The sequence below is a fragment of the Nycticebus coucang genome, chromosome 4, assembly GCF_027406575.1.
Source record: "Nycticebus coucang isolate mNycCou1 chromosome 4, mNycCou1.pri, whole genome shotgun sequence".
In the NCBI taxonomy this organism is placed as follows: Eukaryota; Metazoa; Chordata; class Mammalia; order Primates; family Lorisidae; genus Nycticebus; species Nycticebus coucang.
Genome location: NC_069783.1, coordinates 117,091,469 through 117,108,460, shown reverse-complemented (window position 1 = coordinate 117,108,460; position 16,992 = coordinate 117,091,469). Strand labels below are relative to the sequence as shown.

Here is a 16,992-nt window from a genome sequence, read left to right as displayed (position 1 = left end):
AAAATTCTGAAAGCAGCCAGACGAAAGAAAACCATCACCTTCAAGGGCAAAAATATTAGAATAACTGCAGATCTCTCTGCTGAAACCTTTCAAGCTAGAAGAGGATGGTCATTGACTTTTAATCTCCTAAAACAAAATAACTTTCAACCCAGGATCCTGTACCCAGCTAAACTGAGTTTCATGTATGATGGAGAAATTAAATACTTCAATGACACTCACATGTTGAAGAAATTTGCGATAACTAAACCAGCTCTCCAGGATATTCTCAGACCTATCCTCCATAGGACACATTGAGATGACCCTCCACCACAAAAGTAAACCCACCCAGAAAATTTTGATCAAATTCCAACTTCCACAGTCCCAAAAAGATTAAAAATGTCCACTGGACCCTCAAAAGGCTTATCAATATTCTTAATTAATGCAAATGGTTTAAATTGTCCTCTAAAGAGGCATAGGTTGACTGACTGGATACAAAAACTCAAGCCAGATATCTGCTACATACCAGAATTGCATCTTACATTAAAAGACAAATTTAGACTCAAGGTGAAGGGATGGTCATCTACACTCTAGGCAAATGGAAAGCAGAAAAAAGCAGGCGTTGCAATCCTATCCGCAGATGCAATAGGCCTGAAACCAACCAAAATAAGGAAGGATAAAGATGGACACTTCATATTTGTTAAAGGTAATACTCAATATGATGAGATTTCAATTATTAATATTTATGCACCCAACCAGAATGCACCTCAATTTATAAGAGAAACTCTAACAGACATGAGCAACTCGATTTCCTCCAGTTCCATAGTAGTTGGAGATTTTAACACCCCTTTAGCAGTGCTGGACAGATCATCTAAAAAGAAGCTAAGCAAAGAAATTTTAGATTTAAACTCAACCATTCAACATCTGGACTTAACAGACATCTACAGACTGTCTCATCCCAACAAAACTGAATACACATTCTTCTCATCAGCCCACAGAACATACTCCAAAATTGACCACATCCTAGGCCACAAATCTAACCTCAGCAAATTTAAAAAAAATAGAAATTACTCCATGCATCTTCTCAGACCATCATGGAATAAAAGTTGAACTCAATAACAACAGGAACCTGCATACCATACAAAAATATGGAAGCTAAACAACCTTATGCTGAAGGATAGATGGGTATAGATGAGATTAAGAAGGAAATCATCAAATTTTTGGAACAAAACAACAATCAAGATGCGAATTACCAGAACCTCTGGGATACTGCAAAGGCAGTCCTAAGAGGGAAATTTATAGCACTGCAAGCCTTCCTCAAGAAAATGAAAAGAGAGGAAGTTAATAACTTAATGGGACATCTCAAGCAACTGGAGAAGGAAGAACACTCCAACCCCAAACCCAGCAGAAAAAAAGAAATATTCAAAAGCAGAGCAGAATGAAACGAAATTGAAAACAAAAGAATTATACAACAGATCAATAAATCCAAAAGTTGGTTTTTTGAAAAGATCAATAAAATAGATAAACCTTTGGCCAACCTAACCAAGAAAAATAGTAAAATCTCTAATTTCATCAATCAGAAATGGTAATGATAAAATAACAACAGACCCCTCAGAAATTCAAAAAATCCTTAACTAATTCTACAAGAAACTCTACTCTCACAAATATGAAAATCTGAAAGAAATCGACCAATACCTGGAAGTATGCCAACTACCAACACTTAGCCAGAATGAACTGGAAATGTTGAATAGGCCTATATCAAGTTCTGAAATACCATCAACTATACAAAATCTCCCTAAAAAGAAAAGCACAGGACCAGATGGCTTTACGTCAGAATTCTACCAAACCTTTAAAGAAGAACTAGTACCTATATTACTAAACCTCTTCCAAAATATAGAAAAAGAAGGAATATTACCCAACACACTCTACGAAGCAAACATCACCTTGATCCCCAAACCAGGGAAAGACCCAACAAGAAAAGAAAATTATAGACCAATATCACTAATGAATATTGATGCTAAAATACTCAATAAGATCCTAACAAACAGAATCCAACAACACATCAAAAAAATTATACACCAAGACCAGGGTCTCAAGGCTGGTTCAATATACATAAATCTATAAATGTAATTCAGCACATAAACAAACTAAAAAATAAGGACCATATGATTCTTTCAATTGATGCAAAAAAAGCTTTTGATAATATCCAGCATCCCTTCATGATCAGAACACTTAAGAAAATTGGCATAGAAGGGACATTTCTTAAACTAATAGAGGCCATCTACAGCAAACCCACAGCCAATATCGTATTGAATGGAGTGAACTTGAAATCATTTCCACTTAGATCAGGAACAAGGCAAGGTTGCCCATTGTCTCCACTGCTCTTTAACATTGTAATGGAAGTTTTAGCCACAGCAATTAGGGAAGAAAAGATGATCAAGGGTATCCATATAGGGTCAGAAGAGATCAAACTTTCACTCTTCACAGATGATATGATTGTATATCTGGAAAACACCAGGGATTCTACTACAAAACTCTTAGAAGTGATCAAGGAATACAGTAGTGTCTCCGGTTACAAAATCAACATTCATAAATCTGTAGCCTTTATATATACTAACAATAACCAACTGAAAAAAACAGTCAAGAACTCTATTCCTAGCTTCAAAAATACACTACTGGGACTTGATCAAACTAAAAAGCTTCTGCACAGCTAAGAACACAGTAAGCAGAGCAAGCAGACAGCCCTCAGAATGGGAGAAGATATTTGCAGGGTATATCTCTGACAAAGGTTTAATAACCAGAATCCACAGAGAACTCAAACGCATCAGCAAGAAAAAAACAAGGGATCCCATCGCAGGCTGGGCAAGGGATTTGAAGAGAAACTTCTCTGAAGAAGACAGGCGCACGGCCTTCAGACATATGAAAAAATGCTCATCATCTTTAATCATCAGAGAAATGCAAATCAAAACTACTTTGAGATATCATCTAACTCCAATGAGACTAGCCTATATCACAAAATCTCAAGACCAGAGATGTTGGCGTGGATGTGGAGAAAAGGGAACACTTCTGCACTGCTGGTGGGAATGCAAATTAATACATTCCTTTTGGAAAGATATATGGAGAACACTCAGAGATCTAAAAATAGATCTGCCATTCAATCCTGTAATTCCTCTGCTGAGCATATACCCAGAAGACCAAAAATCACAATATAACAAAGATATTTGTACCAGAATGTTTATTGCAGCCCAATTCATAATAGCTAAGTCATGGAAAAAGCCCAAGTGCCCATCGATCCACGAATGGATTAATAAATTGTGGTATATGTATACCATGGAATACTATGCAGCCTTAAAGAAAGATGGAGACTTTACCTCTTTCATGTTTACATGGATGGAGCTGGAACATATTCTTCTTAGTAAAGTATCCCAAGAATGGAAGAAAAAATACCCAATGTACACAGCCCTACTATGAAACTAATTTGGGACTCTCACATGAAAGCTATAACCCAGCTACAACTTAACAATAGGGGGAAGTGGGAAAGGGGGGGTTGGGTAGAGGGAGGGGAATCGGTGGGATCACACCTGTGGTGCATATTACAGGGGTATTTGCGAAACTTGGTAAATGTAGAATGTAAATGTTTTGGCACAGTAACTGAGATAACGCCGGAAAGGCTATGTTAACCACTGTGATAAAAAGGTGTCAAATGGTTTATGAAGTGAGTGTATGATGCCCCATAATCATATCATTGTATACAGTTATGATTTAATAAAAAAAAAAGAACTCTATTCCTTTCACAGTAGTGCCAAAGATGAAATATTTGTGAGTATACCTAACAAAGGATGTGAAAGATCTCTACAAAGAGAACTATGAAACTTTAAGAAAAGAAATAGCTAAAGATGTTAACAAATGGAAAAACATACCATGCTCATGGCTGGGAAGAATCAACATTGTTAAAATGTCTATACTACCCAAAGCAATATATAATTTTAATATAATTCCTATTAAAGCTCCATTATCATATTTTAAAGATCTTTAAAAAATAATACTTCATTTTATATGGAATCAGACAAAACCTCGAATAGCCAAAACATTACTCAGCAATAAAAACACAGCAGGAGGAATCATGCTACCAGACCTCAGACTATACTATAAATCAATAGTGATCAAAACAGCATGGTATTGGCACAAAAACAGAGAAGTAGATGTCTGGAACAGAATAGAAAACCAAGAGATGAATCTAGCTACTTATCATTATTTGATCTTTGACAAGCCAATTAAAAACATTCAGTGGGGAAAAAGATTCCCTAGTTAACAAATGGTGCTGGGTGAACTGGCTGGCAACCTGTAGAAGATTGAAACTGGACCCACACCTTTCACCATTAACTAAGATAGACTCTCATTGGATTAAAGATTTAAACTTAAGACATGAAACTGTAAAAATACTTGAAAAAAGTGCAGGGAAAACTCTTGAAGGAATTGGCCTGGGTGAATATTTTATGAGGAGGACTCCCCAGGCAATTGAAGCAGTATCAAAAATATATTACTGGGACCTGATCAAACTAAAAAGCTTCTGCACAGCCAAGAACACAGTAAGTAAAGCAAGCAGACAGCCCTCAGAATGGGAGAAGATATTTGCAGGTTATACCTCCGATAAAGGTCTAATAACCAGAATCCACAGAGAACTCAAACGTATTAGCAAGAAAAGAACAAGTGATCCCATCTCAGGGTGGGCAAGGGACTTGAAGAGAAACTTCTCTAAAGAAGACAGACACACGATCTACAGACAAATGAAAAAATGCTCATCATCCTTAATCATCAGAGAAATGTAAATCAAAACTACTCTGAGGTATCACCTAACCCAGTAAGAGTAGCTCACATAACAAAATCCCAAAACCAGAGATGTTGGCGTGGATGTGGAGAAAAGGCAACACTTCTACACTGCTGGTGGGAATGCACACTAATATGTTCCTTCTGGAAGGATGTTTGGAGAATAGAGACCTAAAAAATAGATCTGCCATTCGATCCTATAATTCCTTTACTAGGTTTATACCCAGAAGACCACAAATCACAACATAACAAAGACATCTGTACCAGAATGTTTACTGCAGCCCAATTCATAATTGCTAAGTCATGGAAGAAGCCCAAGTGCCCATCGACCCACAAATGGACTAGCAGATTGTGGTACATGTACACCACGGAATATTATGCAGCCTTAAAGAAAGATGGAGACTTTACCTCTTTCATGTTTATATGGATGGAGCTGGAACATATTCTTCTTAGCAAAGTATCTCAGGAATGGAAGAAAAAGTATCCAATGTACTCAGCCCTACTATGAAGCTAATTTATAACTTTCACATGAAGGCTATAACCCAACTATAGCACAGGACTATGGAGAAAGTGCCAAGGAAGGGGAAGGGTGGAGGGAGGTTAGGGTGGAGGGAGGGTAATAGGTGGGGCCACACCTAAGGTGCATCTTAGAATGGGTACAGGCTAAACTTACTAAAGGCAGAATACAAATGTCTACATACAATAACTAAGAAAATGCCATGAAGGCTATGTTGAACAGTTTGATGAGAATATTTCAGATTTTATATGAAATCAGCACATTGTTCCCTTTGATTGCACTAATGTACACAGCTATGATCTAACAATAAAAAAAATTTCAGAATGATACAGAAAAAAAAAGAATGTATCTGTTTCCATGTTAAAAAAAAGATAAAAAAAAATAAACACAACAACAACAAAAAAGAAGTCCCCCAGCCCACTCCTGCCTCTGTTCCCTCTTCTCCCCTCCAAGCTCTCCCTCCTCATGCATCAAGGATCCTGGGTGTGCCTGGGTGGCAAGTGACAAAGCCCAGAGGTAACCCAGTGGGAGGCAGCACGCCTTCCTGCCCCAGCGGCTTACAAGTGGAGAAGTGTTGGGCCTCACCCAATTCGCTCCTGCTCCATTTCTTCCATTTTCTCAGCGCGAGCGATCACCTTGTTGATGATTTCCTTCTCCTCATCGGTCAGCTCTTCTTGCTTCCTCTGCCTGTCAGGCTGACCACTGGAATGGACAGACCAGCCTGCCTGAAGCCTAAAAGGCAATTTGGGAAGGTATGAGGATGGACAGAGGCAGTCGGGGTAGAGAGTACAGAAAAATGCTTAGGCCTGTTGAGCCTGGAGTCTAGCAAAACAGTCCCAATTCCGACCGGGAAATTCACGGCCTGGGAGGCTCTGAACAAAATAATTACAATGCTCGGAGCCTCAGTCTGCACATCTGTACAATGGGACACACGTTTCCCTCTTAGAGTTCTGATGAGTTTATTTTCCTTAAGTGCTTAGCACACAGTACACACTCTGTAAGTGACATTTACAGGAAGCTCAAGGAAACTAGGAAGGGAATGGTGTCCTCAGGAAAAGATTCCAAAACAGTAGACCTCTAATGTGTGGACACAATTCTAGTAGGCACTCGGAAATTCTGGGTCCCAGTTTGGCCCCAGCACATGCCTGGCACAGACACGTTTTTTTGGGCCACAGATTTTAAAAACAATTTTTTTTAAACTCCTTGCCAACTAGGTTTATGCAGATCTCTTTAATTACTCCCCATGTCTAGATTTCAGGCCTTAAATATTCCCATGTTGAGTTCTAACATATGATCTTTTTTCTTTTTCTTTCTTTCTTGTTTTTAAGCAAACACTGACATAGCGCCTATTGGGTGCTCATCTTACCTTTTTGTTCTTCACACATGCCCATTGCATGTCCACATCACCTTGTTTAACCCTCACATCATCCCTACAAGGCAGTGACAGTTATTATTCCTATTCCCTGGTGAGGAGGCTGAGGTGTGGAGAAATTAGACCACTTGCCCAAGGACACATGACTGGGTTAGGGTTAGGTTAGCACGTTTAGCCTCTTTGATACAAAGAGAAGGGAACCCGTGGCCCTGACGATGGTCCAGAGGATGCTAGGAGCAGAGTTAACGCTGTGGTCTGTGACAAATGGATATCCTCTTCTCTAACACCATAGTCCACATCCCAGGGCTCGGAGATGCATCACCTGAGCCAGACACAGGGTTAAATACCATTGGAAATTCTTGTCCCTATCAGGGAACCCTTGCCAGGAACATCTCTCTCAACAGATCAGGGGAAAAAAAATCAGGAACTCCAAATCCTCGGAGTTATCACCCCATTAGCTGCCAGCTTTGGTCCCTTCCACCTCTCTAATCATATCAACGGGCAAGAAGTTGGAAATTAAAGCCATCTTCCCCGCTCTTCCCTCTCCTCTGCTATCCTCCTACCTTAGCTAGTTAGTTCTGAAGAGCCAAGAAGGAAAATTTAAAGGGAAAGAGAAGAAGATGCCTTGGGGGAAGTTTTGTTGGGTGAAAGGGAAGGAGGCTGTGGCTGGGTGGATGCTGCTGGAAAGGCACCTTACCATCCCGGGTGTGGCCTTAGAGCAGGTGCCTCTGGGATGGACACATGCTAACCCCACCCAAACCTCCTGCTCAAACTGCCCTCCACCCAGGGGTGTCTCATTGACTTAGAATAAAACTCAGGATTAGGTAGAAGTGATGGTTACACACAATTATGAATACACTGACTATCACTGAATTGTGTGCTTTAAAATGATTACTTTAATGGCACGTAAATTTTGTCTTAATAAAAATAGAACACAGAGTTCTTGTTTATTCTGCAAAATCCTACCTGGTCTGTTCTTTACTTGCTTCTTTGTCCTCATCGGACCTTGTTCCTCCTGGTCACTATGCTCTGAACACACTAGTCTCTATGCTCAATCTTTAACACTCAAACCTTGTTTCTGTCTCAGGACCTTTGCACTTGCTATTCCTCCTCCCAGGAACACCTCTCTTTACACATCTTCCCATGGATGACTCCTTCTCATTATCCTGGTCACAGAGAGGTCCACTTCCTTGATCTCTCATTACCATGGTCCACTCTCTCCAGTACACCTGTTTCTAGCTGAATTCATCTTTAAAAAATTTTCTTGTTACCGATTAACAAGCTGTGGTATATGTATACCATGGAATACTGCCATTAAAAAAATGGAGACTTTACAGCCTTTGTATTAACCTGGATGGAAGTGGAAGACATTATTCTTAGTAAAGTATCACAAGAATGGAGAAGCATGAATCCTATGTACTCAATTTTGATATGAGGACAATTAATGACGATTAAGGACATGGTGGGGGTGGGGGAAGGGGAGAGCAGAGAGAGAAAGAATGAGGGAGGGGGGAGGAAAGGAAGAGCAGAGAGAGAAAGAATGAGGGAGGGGTGAGGAAAGGAAGAGCAGAGAGAAAGAAGGAGGGAGGGGTGAGGAAAGGAAGAACAGAGAGAAAGAAGGAGGGAGGGGTGAGGAAAGGAAGAGCAGAGAGAAAGAAGGAGGGAGGAGTGAGGAAAGGAAGAGCAGAGAGAAAGATGGAGGGAGGGGTGAGGAAAGGAAGAGCAGAGAGAAAGATGGAGGGAGGGGTGAGGAAAGGAAGAGCAGAGAGAAAGATGGAGGGAGGGGTGAGGAAAGGAAGAGCAGAGAGAAAGATGGAGGGAGGAGTGAGGAAAGGAAGAGCAGAGAGAAAGGAGGGAGGAGTGAGGAAAGGAAGAGCAGAGAGAAAGAAGGAGGGAGGAGTGAGGAAAGGAAGAGCAGAGAGAAAGATGGAGGGAGGGGTGAGGAAAGGAAGAGCAGAGAGAAAGATGGAGGGAGGGGTGAGGAAAGGAAGGGCAGAGAGAAAGAAGGAGGGAGGGGTGAGGAAAGGAAGAGCAGCAAGAGGGAAGGAGGGAGGGAGTGGGGTCATGGTGTGTGCCACATTTTGGGGGGGCAAGACATGATTGTAAAAGGGACTTTACCTAACAAATGCAACCAGTGTAACCTGGTTTCTTGTACGCTCAATGAATCCCCAACAATAAAAAAATAAATAAAATAATTTTCTTGTTATCTGTTTCCTGCCCCTTTCCCCCACAAGAATGTAGATTATAGAACAGCAGGACTTTGTATGGCTCTGGTTCACCATTGCATCCGTGACCTTTAGATGGCTATCTGAGAATAAGCATATAGAGAGTCTTTGAAAAAGACCTAGCCCCTGGTGGCCAAAAGAGACGATAAATGTCTAATTATACAGGTGACATGCAGGGAGCCTGAACTAATGGAGGTTACTCAGTCTAGAGACAGGGCAGAGCTCCCTGAGGAAGTGATGAGAATTCACTGTGATCCTGGGGATGGAACCTAGTAATGGTCACGTGATTGGAAAAATTAGCAAAAGCAAGATATTTTTGTCCTCTTGAACCTAAGTGTGCCCACTAAATTTTAAGTTTCAGGCCCCAATTGTACCCCATAAATGCATTAACGTACACATGGAAAAAAAATAATCAAACCATTGTCTATTTCCCTCAATCTCTATATTTACAGCAAATGACATTTAGATTAATTATTTGCTGATGAAATAACAATATGAAAATGTGAAATAGGGCCGCACCTGTGCCTCAGTGAGTAGAGAGCCAGCCCCATATACTGAGGGTGGCAGGTCTGAACCCACCCCCGGCCAAACTGTAACAAAAAAATAGCCAGGCGTTGTGGTGGGCTCCTGAATTCCCAGCTACTCGGGAAGCTGAAGCAAGAGAATCGCCTAAGCCCAAGAGCTGGTGGTTGCTGTGAGCTGTGATGCCACAGCACTCTTCTGAGGGCAACAAAGTGAGACTCTGTCTCTTAAAAAAAAAAAAAAAGTAAAATAAATATTAAAAAAGAAAAAATAATCAATATAGGTATTTTGATAGAGAAATTATATTTCTTTTTGTACTTCCATTTTTTGCTTTATATATTTTAAATCAATTTTATTAAATGTTTACATCTTTAAAATTAAAAAAAAAATAAGTTTCAGGCCCCACATAGTTATAGCTGGCCACTGCTGAGATCTCAAAGAAGAGCTTGAGGGGTGACAGAAAGTTGGGGAGAGGGGAGAGAATGGATCTGTCTTTGCAGAGGGCTGGAGCAGAGAGAATGTGAGCTTAAGGAGGGGAAGAAGACCAGTATGGGGTCCAGCCTCCAGGATGGTCTCCAAGGGTCCCTGCCTCCTGGTAGTCACACCCTCCTGTGTGTTCTCCCCTCCCACACCAAATCAGAGCTGGTCTTGTGTGACCAATAAAATACAGTGGAGGTGACACTGTATGGTTTCCAAGACTAAGTCATAAAAGGCAATGAAACATCCATATTGGTCTCAGGATCACTCCTGCTGGGGGATGGCAGCTGCCATTGTCATGGAGAGGAAATAAAGCCCCCAGCCAACAGCCAGCACCAACCTGCTAGCTGCATGAGTGGCTCCTCCAGCACTGATCACGCCTTCAGATTGGTCAAGCATTTGGATAACTGCTTCCCCAGGTGACACCTCTGCAGCTACAGGAGGAACCTTGTGCCAGAGCTGCCCAGCCAAGCCACTCTCAGATTCCTACTCACAGAAACCGTAAGGGGTCATCAAAGGTTTCTGTTATTTTAAATCACTTATTCAGGGTGATTTCTTATGCAGCATCAGACAACTAGAAAAATCCATCCAGCATGATAGAGACAGACTGGCCACGCCCCACCCGCAGCGTCTGGATTGTCTGGATTCACGTTCCCCGTGCTGCGTGACACAAATTTAGGAGTTGAACCAACACACACTTATTATCACACACAGGTCTGGGCATGGCCTAACTGGGTCTTCTACTCAGGATTTCACAAAGCTGCAATCAGATGTGGTCTGAGCTGTGTTCTCATCTGAAGGTTTGATAGGGGAAGGATCATCTATCAAGCAAAATTTATGTTGTTAGTAGAATTCATTTTCTTGCAGCTGTATGACCTAGGGCCTCCTGGCTATTTGTTGGCTATTGAGAGAGCATCCCCATCCCCAGGTCCTAGAGGCTGCCTGCAATTCCTAACCAAGTGAGCTTCTTCAACTACATCCTGTGGGCCACTTCCTTCATCAAGTCCATATGGAGAACCCCTAACTCCTGCCACTTGAGACAAAGTCTCATGTAACACAATGTGATCGCAAGAGTGACAGCCCATCCCTTTGCTATATTCTATAAATTAGAGGCAAGGCCCAGGTCTTGCCCCCACACAAGGGGAGGTCATTATACAAAGGCATGAGCACCAGGGGGTAAGGATCATTGTCTACCATCACTTCCCTAGCAGGTATCCTTCCATCTTTGCCTGAATGGCTCCTGTGATGGAGGCCTTACTCTCTCTTATGGAGTCTGTGCCATTGTTGAGAGGATCATCCACCTGGTGTGCTAACATACCTCAGCGTGATTGTCTTCCCATTGATTTTATTCTTATTTTTTATTTTTTGAGACAGAGTCTTAGTTTGTCACCTTTGGTAAAATGCCATAGCATCACAGCTCACAGCAACCTCAAACTCTTGGGCTCAAGTGATCGTCTTGCCTGAGCCTTCCTAGTAGCTGGGACTCCAGGCACCTTCCACAATGCCTGACTACTTTTAGAGACTGGGTCTCACTCTTGCTCGGGCTGCTCTTGAACTTGTGAGCTCAAGTGATACAACCCCTCAGCCTCCCAGAGTGCCAGGATTTCAGGCATGAGCCACCGTGCCTAGCCTACTTCTCATTGCTTTTAAAGGGTATAGTGGAATCCTGCATACTGAAGTTTGACTACCCTTCCCAGAGGGCCCTAGTCATAACCTAAATCAGCCACCTCCTAGGTTCTAGTTTTTCATAGAAATGGATGTTTTAGCTGCCCCATTTATCCTTCCACTGCCTTCATTTCTTTTCCTGGATTTCTCTGCTGATCCAGAGAAAAAATTGATCCCCCTCCAATTTATTTCCTCCCTTTACACAGAATCTCAGTGACCAAAGCTGAACAAAGGTAAAATTCTGGACCTGGTACCCAGTGGAGACCCTCCAAGGACATGTTCCTGCAGCTCACAATCTGATCACAGTCCACCCCATACCATTTATGGGGCCAGCATGCACAGGGGAGTCAGCTCCAGAGACATGAACAGGGCTGGCATTCCCAAGAGGCCCCACCTAGGGCAATTGCTGCCATCTGCGTCTGCAGAGGAGCATTCCTGCTGGAGGCTGCCGGCACCTCCCCCTTCTGCTTCAGAACACGCAGTTGACAAACAGCTCATCTAGTGTTTGAAAATGTCTCCGATTGGTCACAGTGGGAGCCCACAACCTCCTGTGGATTTTCATGTTTTAATTCCACAAGCAAACAGATGGAAACGAGATCAGTTTTTCAAACCAAAGCCTTGGCTCTCAGGGGACAGAATGGGCCTGTCTAGGCTTCCCTGGGCTGGGAGCAATGTGAGCGTGGCAGCCTCAAGGATCAGTCCTTGTGCTGAAATCCTTTCCAAAGGCCTCTTGGCACAGAATACCAGCTCTGTGTCCTTGAGATCAGAGTCCAGTGGTGGGATCTTGTTAAAGACCAAAGCTGGAGACCAAAGTATTGGTTCCCTTGGACAAGTTACTCAGAGGATTGTATTTGATACAGAAAATACCCAGAGCGTGCCAACTTGCACCCTCCTTGACTTGGCAAAGTTAATGATGAGAACCCTGGGTCCACTACTTTTGGCAGTGTGTGCTAAATGCTCTGAATGACAGTTTCCTGGTCATTCCTGGTGAGAATGATAATAGGGCATGCGTCATAGGGCCCTCGCCAGGAAGTAAGAGTGAAAATGTACACAAAGTGCTCAGCACATGATAGTACCTGGCAAACAGTAGCTCTGGCTATTGTGACCATCCTCTTCATCTACCTTTTTAGTGAGGGATGAAGGATTCAAATCAATGAGCTGTATCAGGAACTTTGGCAGCACACTGAGAAGGCAGACCCAGCTGCAGAATTTCATGGGGCTGCCTCACCAGGTGAGTGTAGGAGTTTTCTACACCAATTCTTACTATTAATGCCTAGCTGCTGGCAGGGTAGCCCTTCAGCCTGAGCAGCCCTGGGGATGCCTATAATTACAGCCCAGGCTGCTGTGAAGATGCAGTAGCCTAAGAGAGGGTCACGGGGCACAGGCTTTGAGTCACACAGTCTGGGTTCCTTTCCTGGCTGTGTCACCTGAGGTATAAGTTACCAGTATCCCTGGGCCCTAGTTTGCTGATCTGTCGAAGGAGATACGTCCTAGTGACCCCACTGAGCTCATACGAAGACTAACTAGATCATGTACATAAAGTGCTCAATGTGCGTCCTAGAACTTGGTAACGCTCAGAAAAGGTTAACTTGTGTTGCTTCATCTTCTTCTTTTTCTTCCTCCTCTTCTTCTTCCTTTTCTACCTCTTTTTACTCTTATCATTATTAAATATTTTGGCATGAAACTGGGTCTCAAATCCTTGCCATAGTGACAATTCAGTGAAAAATTACCCCACAGCACTGCATGTGTAGTGAGCCCCGAATTCGAGTGAGTGAATGAATGAACAGAACGTTTTGATAGGAAGGGGTAGAGAAGAGAACGAATCACTGACCCTGGGCTGGGAGGACACCAATAGAATAAAACAAAATGTGCAGCCTGGGTCATTGACCAGCAACTGATATTTTCAAGTCAGGAATCTCTCTGGACATCTGTAGACCCTCCTAATGCCATGGCAGTAGGATTTCCTTTCTCAGTCTGGAAACACTAAACCCAGACCAGAACCCTTTGAGGCATTAGGATGCAATGGGGAAAAAAATGAGTTTTGGATTCAGACCAATCTGCATTCAAACCCTGGCACTGGGTGACTTCAAGAAAAGTCCTTCATCTCTCTGGGCTCTGATTTCTTCAACTGTCAAGTAGAGTTAATAATAATACTTATCTCATAGGGTTTACATGCACTGCCTCATTGAATTTTCACACTATCCTATATAGTGAGCGTTATTCTTCTCTCTAGTAGATCAAGGTTCAGACAGGTTAATCATCTGCCTGAGGCCACACAGCTTGAAGTAACAAAGCCAACTCCAGGAGGAAGAGCCTGTGCTCTGAACCTCTATTCTATCCTGCCTTCCTGAAAGGCAGCCAGGTGGTATTGTCCAATGTCACATTCTTTCTCCTAAGTCATCGTCAGCTACCCCAGACCCACTGTCCCCCTAATCTGATTATCCGCGGCTCTTGTATTTGGAGGAAGCTTGAATCTCAGAAACTTTTGATTGTCAATTCCAAACATCATTTTTGTTTCAGCTGGGCTTCATTTTAAGGACTATAGTAGATCAGTCTAACTAGGGGAATGTAAATTATAGAGACACCAAGAGCCTACCACTAACTAAAAATGCTAATGGTGTGAGTAGTGTGAATGGGAATAAAACAAGCACATTCCCCTCAGAAGATGAAGAGATTGGGACTCTCTGAGGCCTGTCAACAGCTGGCATCCCTGCAGAGAGCAATGTGCCATGCCTTGGCTGCAGGAAATGCTCAGTACTGCCTTTGAGGTGGAGGGAGGGATTAACATTGCAGGGGAGGGAGTTAGCTGTATCCCCTCTACCCCAAATACACCTGCTATTATTCTAGAAGGCACTTTACTGGCTGCTCTAGAACCTAAACACCTTTACTGAGAAAGGATAACGCAAATCACATCTGGGCACTACTCCAAACCTATGAAAGCACAGAGAAGTGGGGTGGTCTTCAGTGGAGTCCACTACTTCTCAAACTTCAGTGCACCTAAGAATCACTTGGCCAGCTGGCTGGAAGGCAGATTTCTGGGCCTCATCTGCAGAAATTTGGATTGAGGACTTCTGGGGTAAGGGCTGAAAATTTCTGTTAAGTTTCCCTGCTGCTGCTTATAGGGGGGCCATAAGGCACTCTTATACAGTTCATGGGAATGTGACCTGGAGGACAGGTGCTAAGTACCCACCAACATTCAATGCCATCTCCTATGACTCTGGTAACCCGTGGCAAGAAATCTATTCTGTAGAAATGTTCACACATTCATTTTAGTGGGCTTTCTTTTTTGGTGAAAATAGTGAAAAGCTGGAAATAACCCAATAGGGGGTTGTTAAATACACTCCACATCCATACAGTATTCAGCTGTCCGAAAGAGTGTCACAGAAAGCTGTCCATAACACTGTCACGCAAAAAGTGAGGTGTGGGTGTGAATATGGACATATGCACATGCAAATAATTTTTTAGAACAATTGGAAATCCAGATAAAGATATATTATATACGGTAGATGTGCCAGAAACATCATGCTACCCGATCTCCCTTTATCCCCAACATCCAAGCTTTCTCCTCCTCCTTCCTGTCATATGCCCCAGAGGAGTGACCCTTGGGGGCTACACCCCAGGGCTCCCAGGCCCCCTGCGTTCCAAGTGGGGTCAGTCAGGGAGAGATAGCAACTAGCGACTGCGAGGCTAGGGTGTGTTTCCCTGTTATTGCCCCCGTACCTGCCAACAGGCTGAGTTCTAGCAGAGGCCGGGACCCTGGACAGGTATTGTTAAATGTCCCTTCTCCAAGGCTCCTGCTGTCCTTGGCTCCTGCTCCCTCTGTTTCTCTTCTTGCAGCTTTAACAGGATAACAGCTCCCAACTGTTGCTAGTTCCAGGGTGATTCATAATCTCTTGTTGGTTCCCCCAGCCTTCCCACACCTATGTAAGTATCCTTTCCATTCAAAAGGTTCTTTAAACATCCCCCTAGATTTGATGCCTGTTTCCTGCTGGGATCCCCTGAAGCCATTCCTGATTCCCCTGGATGAATGGCTGAGACGCTCAGGGTGAAGAGGGCTGGCAGGTCTGCCCTGTCATTCCCATGCCTAAGGCAATTCTTCCCGAGCACCTGCCCTCTCCATCCAAAGCTTGTTTAAGCCATCATTTTCAAAGTGCCCTGCAATTCCTGGTGAGGGGCAGGTACCACAAAGGGCTTCAGGGGAGTGGAACACAGAGAGGACAGAGGGCAAAGCTGGGTTGCTCAATCCTAGCAAAGCAAGGCTAGTTAACAATAATTTACTATATATCTCAAAATAGCCAGAAGAGAAGAAATATGTTCTCAATACAAAGAAATGAAAAATGTTTGAGGTCATGGATGTCCCAATTATCCCCATTTGATCATTACACATTGTATATAGGTATTGAAATATGACCTGCAACCCCAAAATATTTACAATTATTTTATAACCATAACAATAAATAAAAGAAAATAAAGAAATAAACATCAGAAAGACTTGAATAGCTGATATTTCAATTAATGCATGAAATACAGTTTATGGGAAGGATACCCCCCAAACTTCTCCCTTCTCTGTATCCATGCCCTATGCCATGTGAATTTCAAATTAATCCTACCAAGGACTCAGAGTCTATTTTCCTATTCTTTACATCTAACCTGGACTTATGGCCTACATTTTTATGGCCAATAAAATGCAGGAAAGTAATGTTGTACCAATCCAGAGGCAGGGTCCCCAGAGGCCTTTTGTGTTTTTTTACTTACTCTACCACCTTGCCATCGCCACTAGAAAGCCCAGGATGAGTGACATGTAGGACAGAAACATGTCATTCCAGTCATGGCCGTCCTAGACCAGCCAACCCTTTAATGTATGAATAAGCCCAGCCAAGATAGAGAGAGCCACCAGCTGAGCCCAGATCCCTGAGAACAAATAATTGTTGCCTAAACTGCTGAGTTTTAAGATAGTTTGTTATACAGCAAAAGCTAACTGATACAGCATCCACTATGGTCAACCCAAAAGTGTGAATCTTGGTAGAATTCCTCCACTTATTTTACAGTTCAGTGTTATTTTCAGGGATAGTTGCATAACATTCCCTGCGATCTATTTGATGCTTTTAGCCACTAAAAGTCTTGGTCTAGTTTCACGCTTATCTGTCTCAAATATGGAGTATCAGAATAAAATATTATCCAAAGAAAGAGTTTTGCTGCTTATCAAATGTCCGAAGATCATTGCAATTGACCTGCCCATATTCCAGATGCCTGATACTAACATGAAGCAGGGGAATTGCCAAGAAACATGAGTGGAGAGAGCGTGGCCAGACGCTTGAGAACTGGCCTGTAGACATGTTTGTCTGCTACCCGATGGTGCCTGCTTATGTGCATCGTGAGAGGGTCAGAAGGACCGCGGCCACCAAGGCCAG

General features: G+C 42.8%; 1 protein-coding gene across 10 annotated transcripts in view; it reads right to left on the bottom strand.

The window, feature by feature from the left end:
• The window catches only part of RPH3A (rabphilin 3A), a 325,966-nt gene that overhangs the window by 49,407 nt on the left and 259,567 nt on the right, over window positions 1–16,992 (bottom strand). For all 10 annotated transcript variants that reach the window (XM_053588109.1, XM_053588112.1, XM_053588113.1 and 7 more), the window contains one exon: window positions 5,906–6,052. In XM_053588109.1, the coding sequence (XP_053444084.1) occupies window positions 5,906–5,934 (29 nt within the window). In that variant the 5' untranslated portion in view covers window positions 5,935–6,052. The remainder of the gene's footprint in view (window positions 1–5,905; window positions 6,053–16,992) is intronic.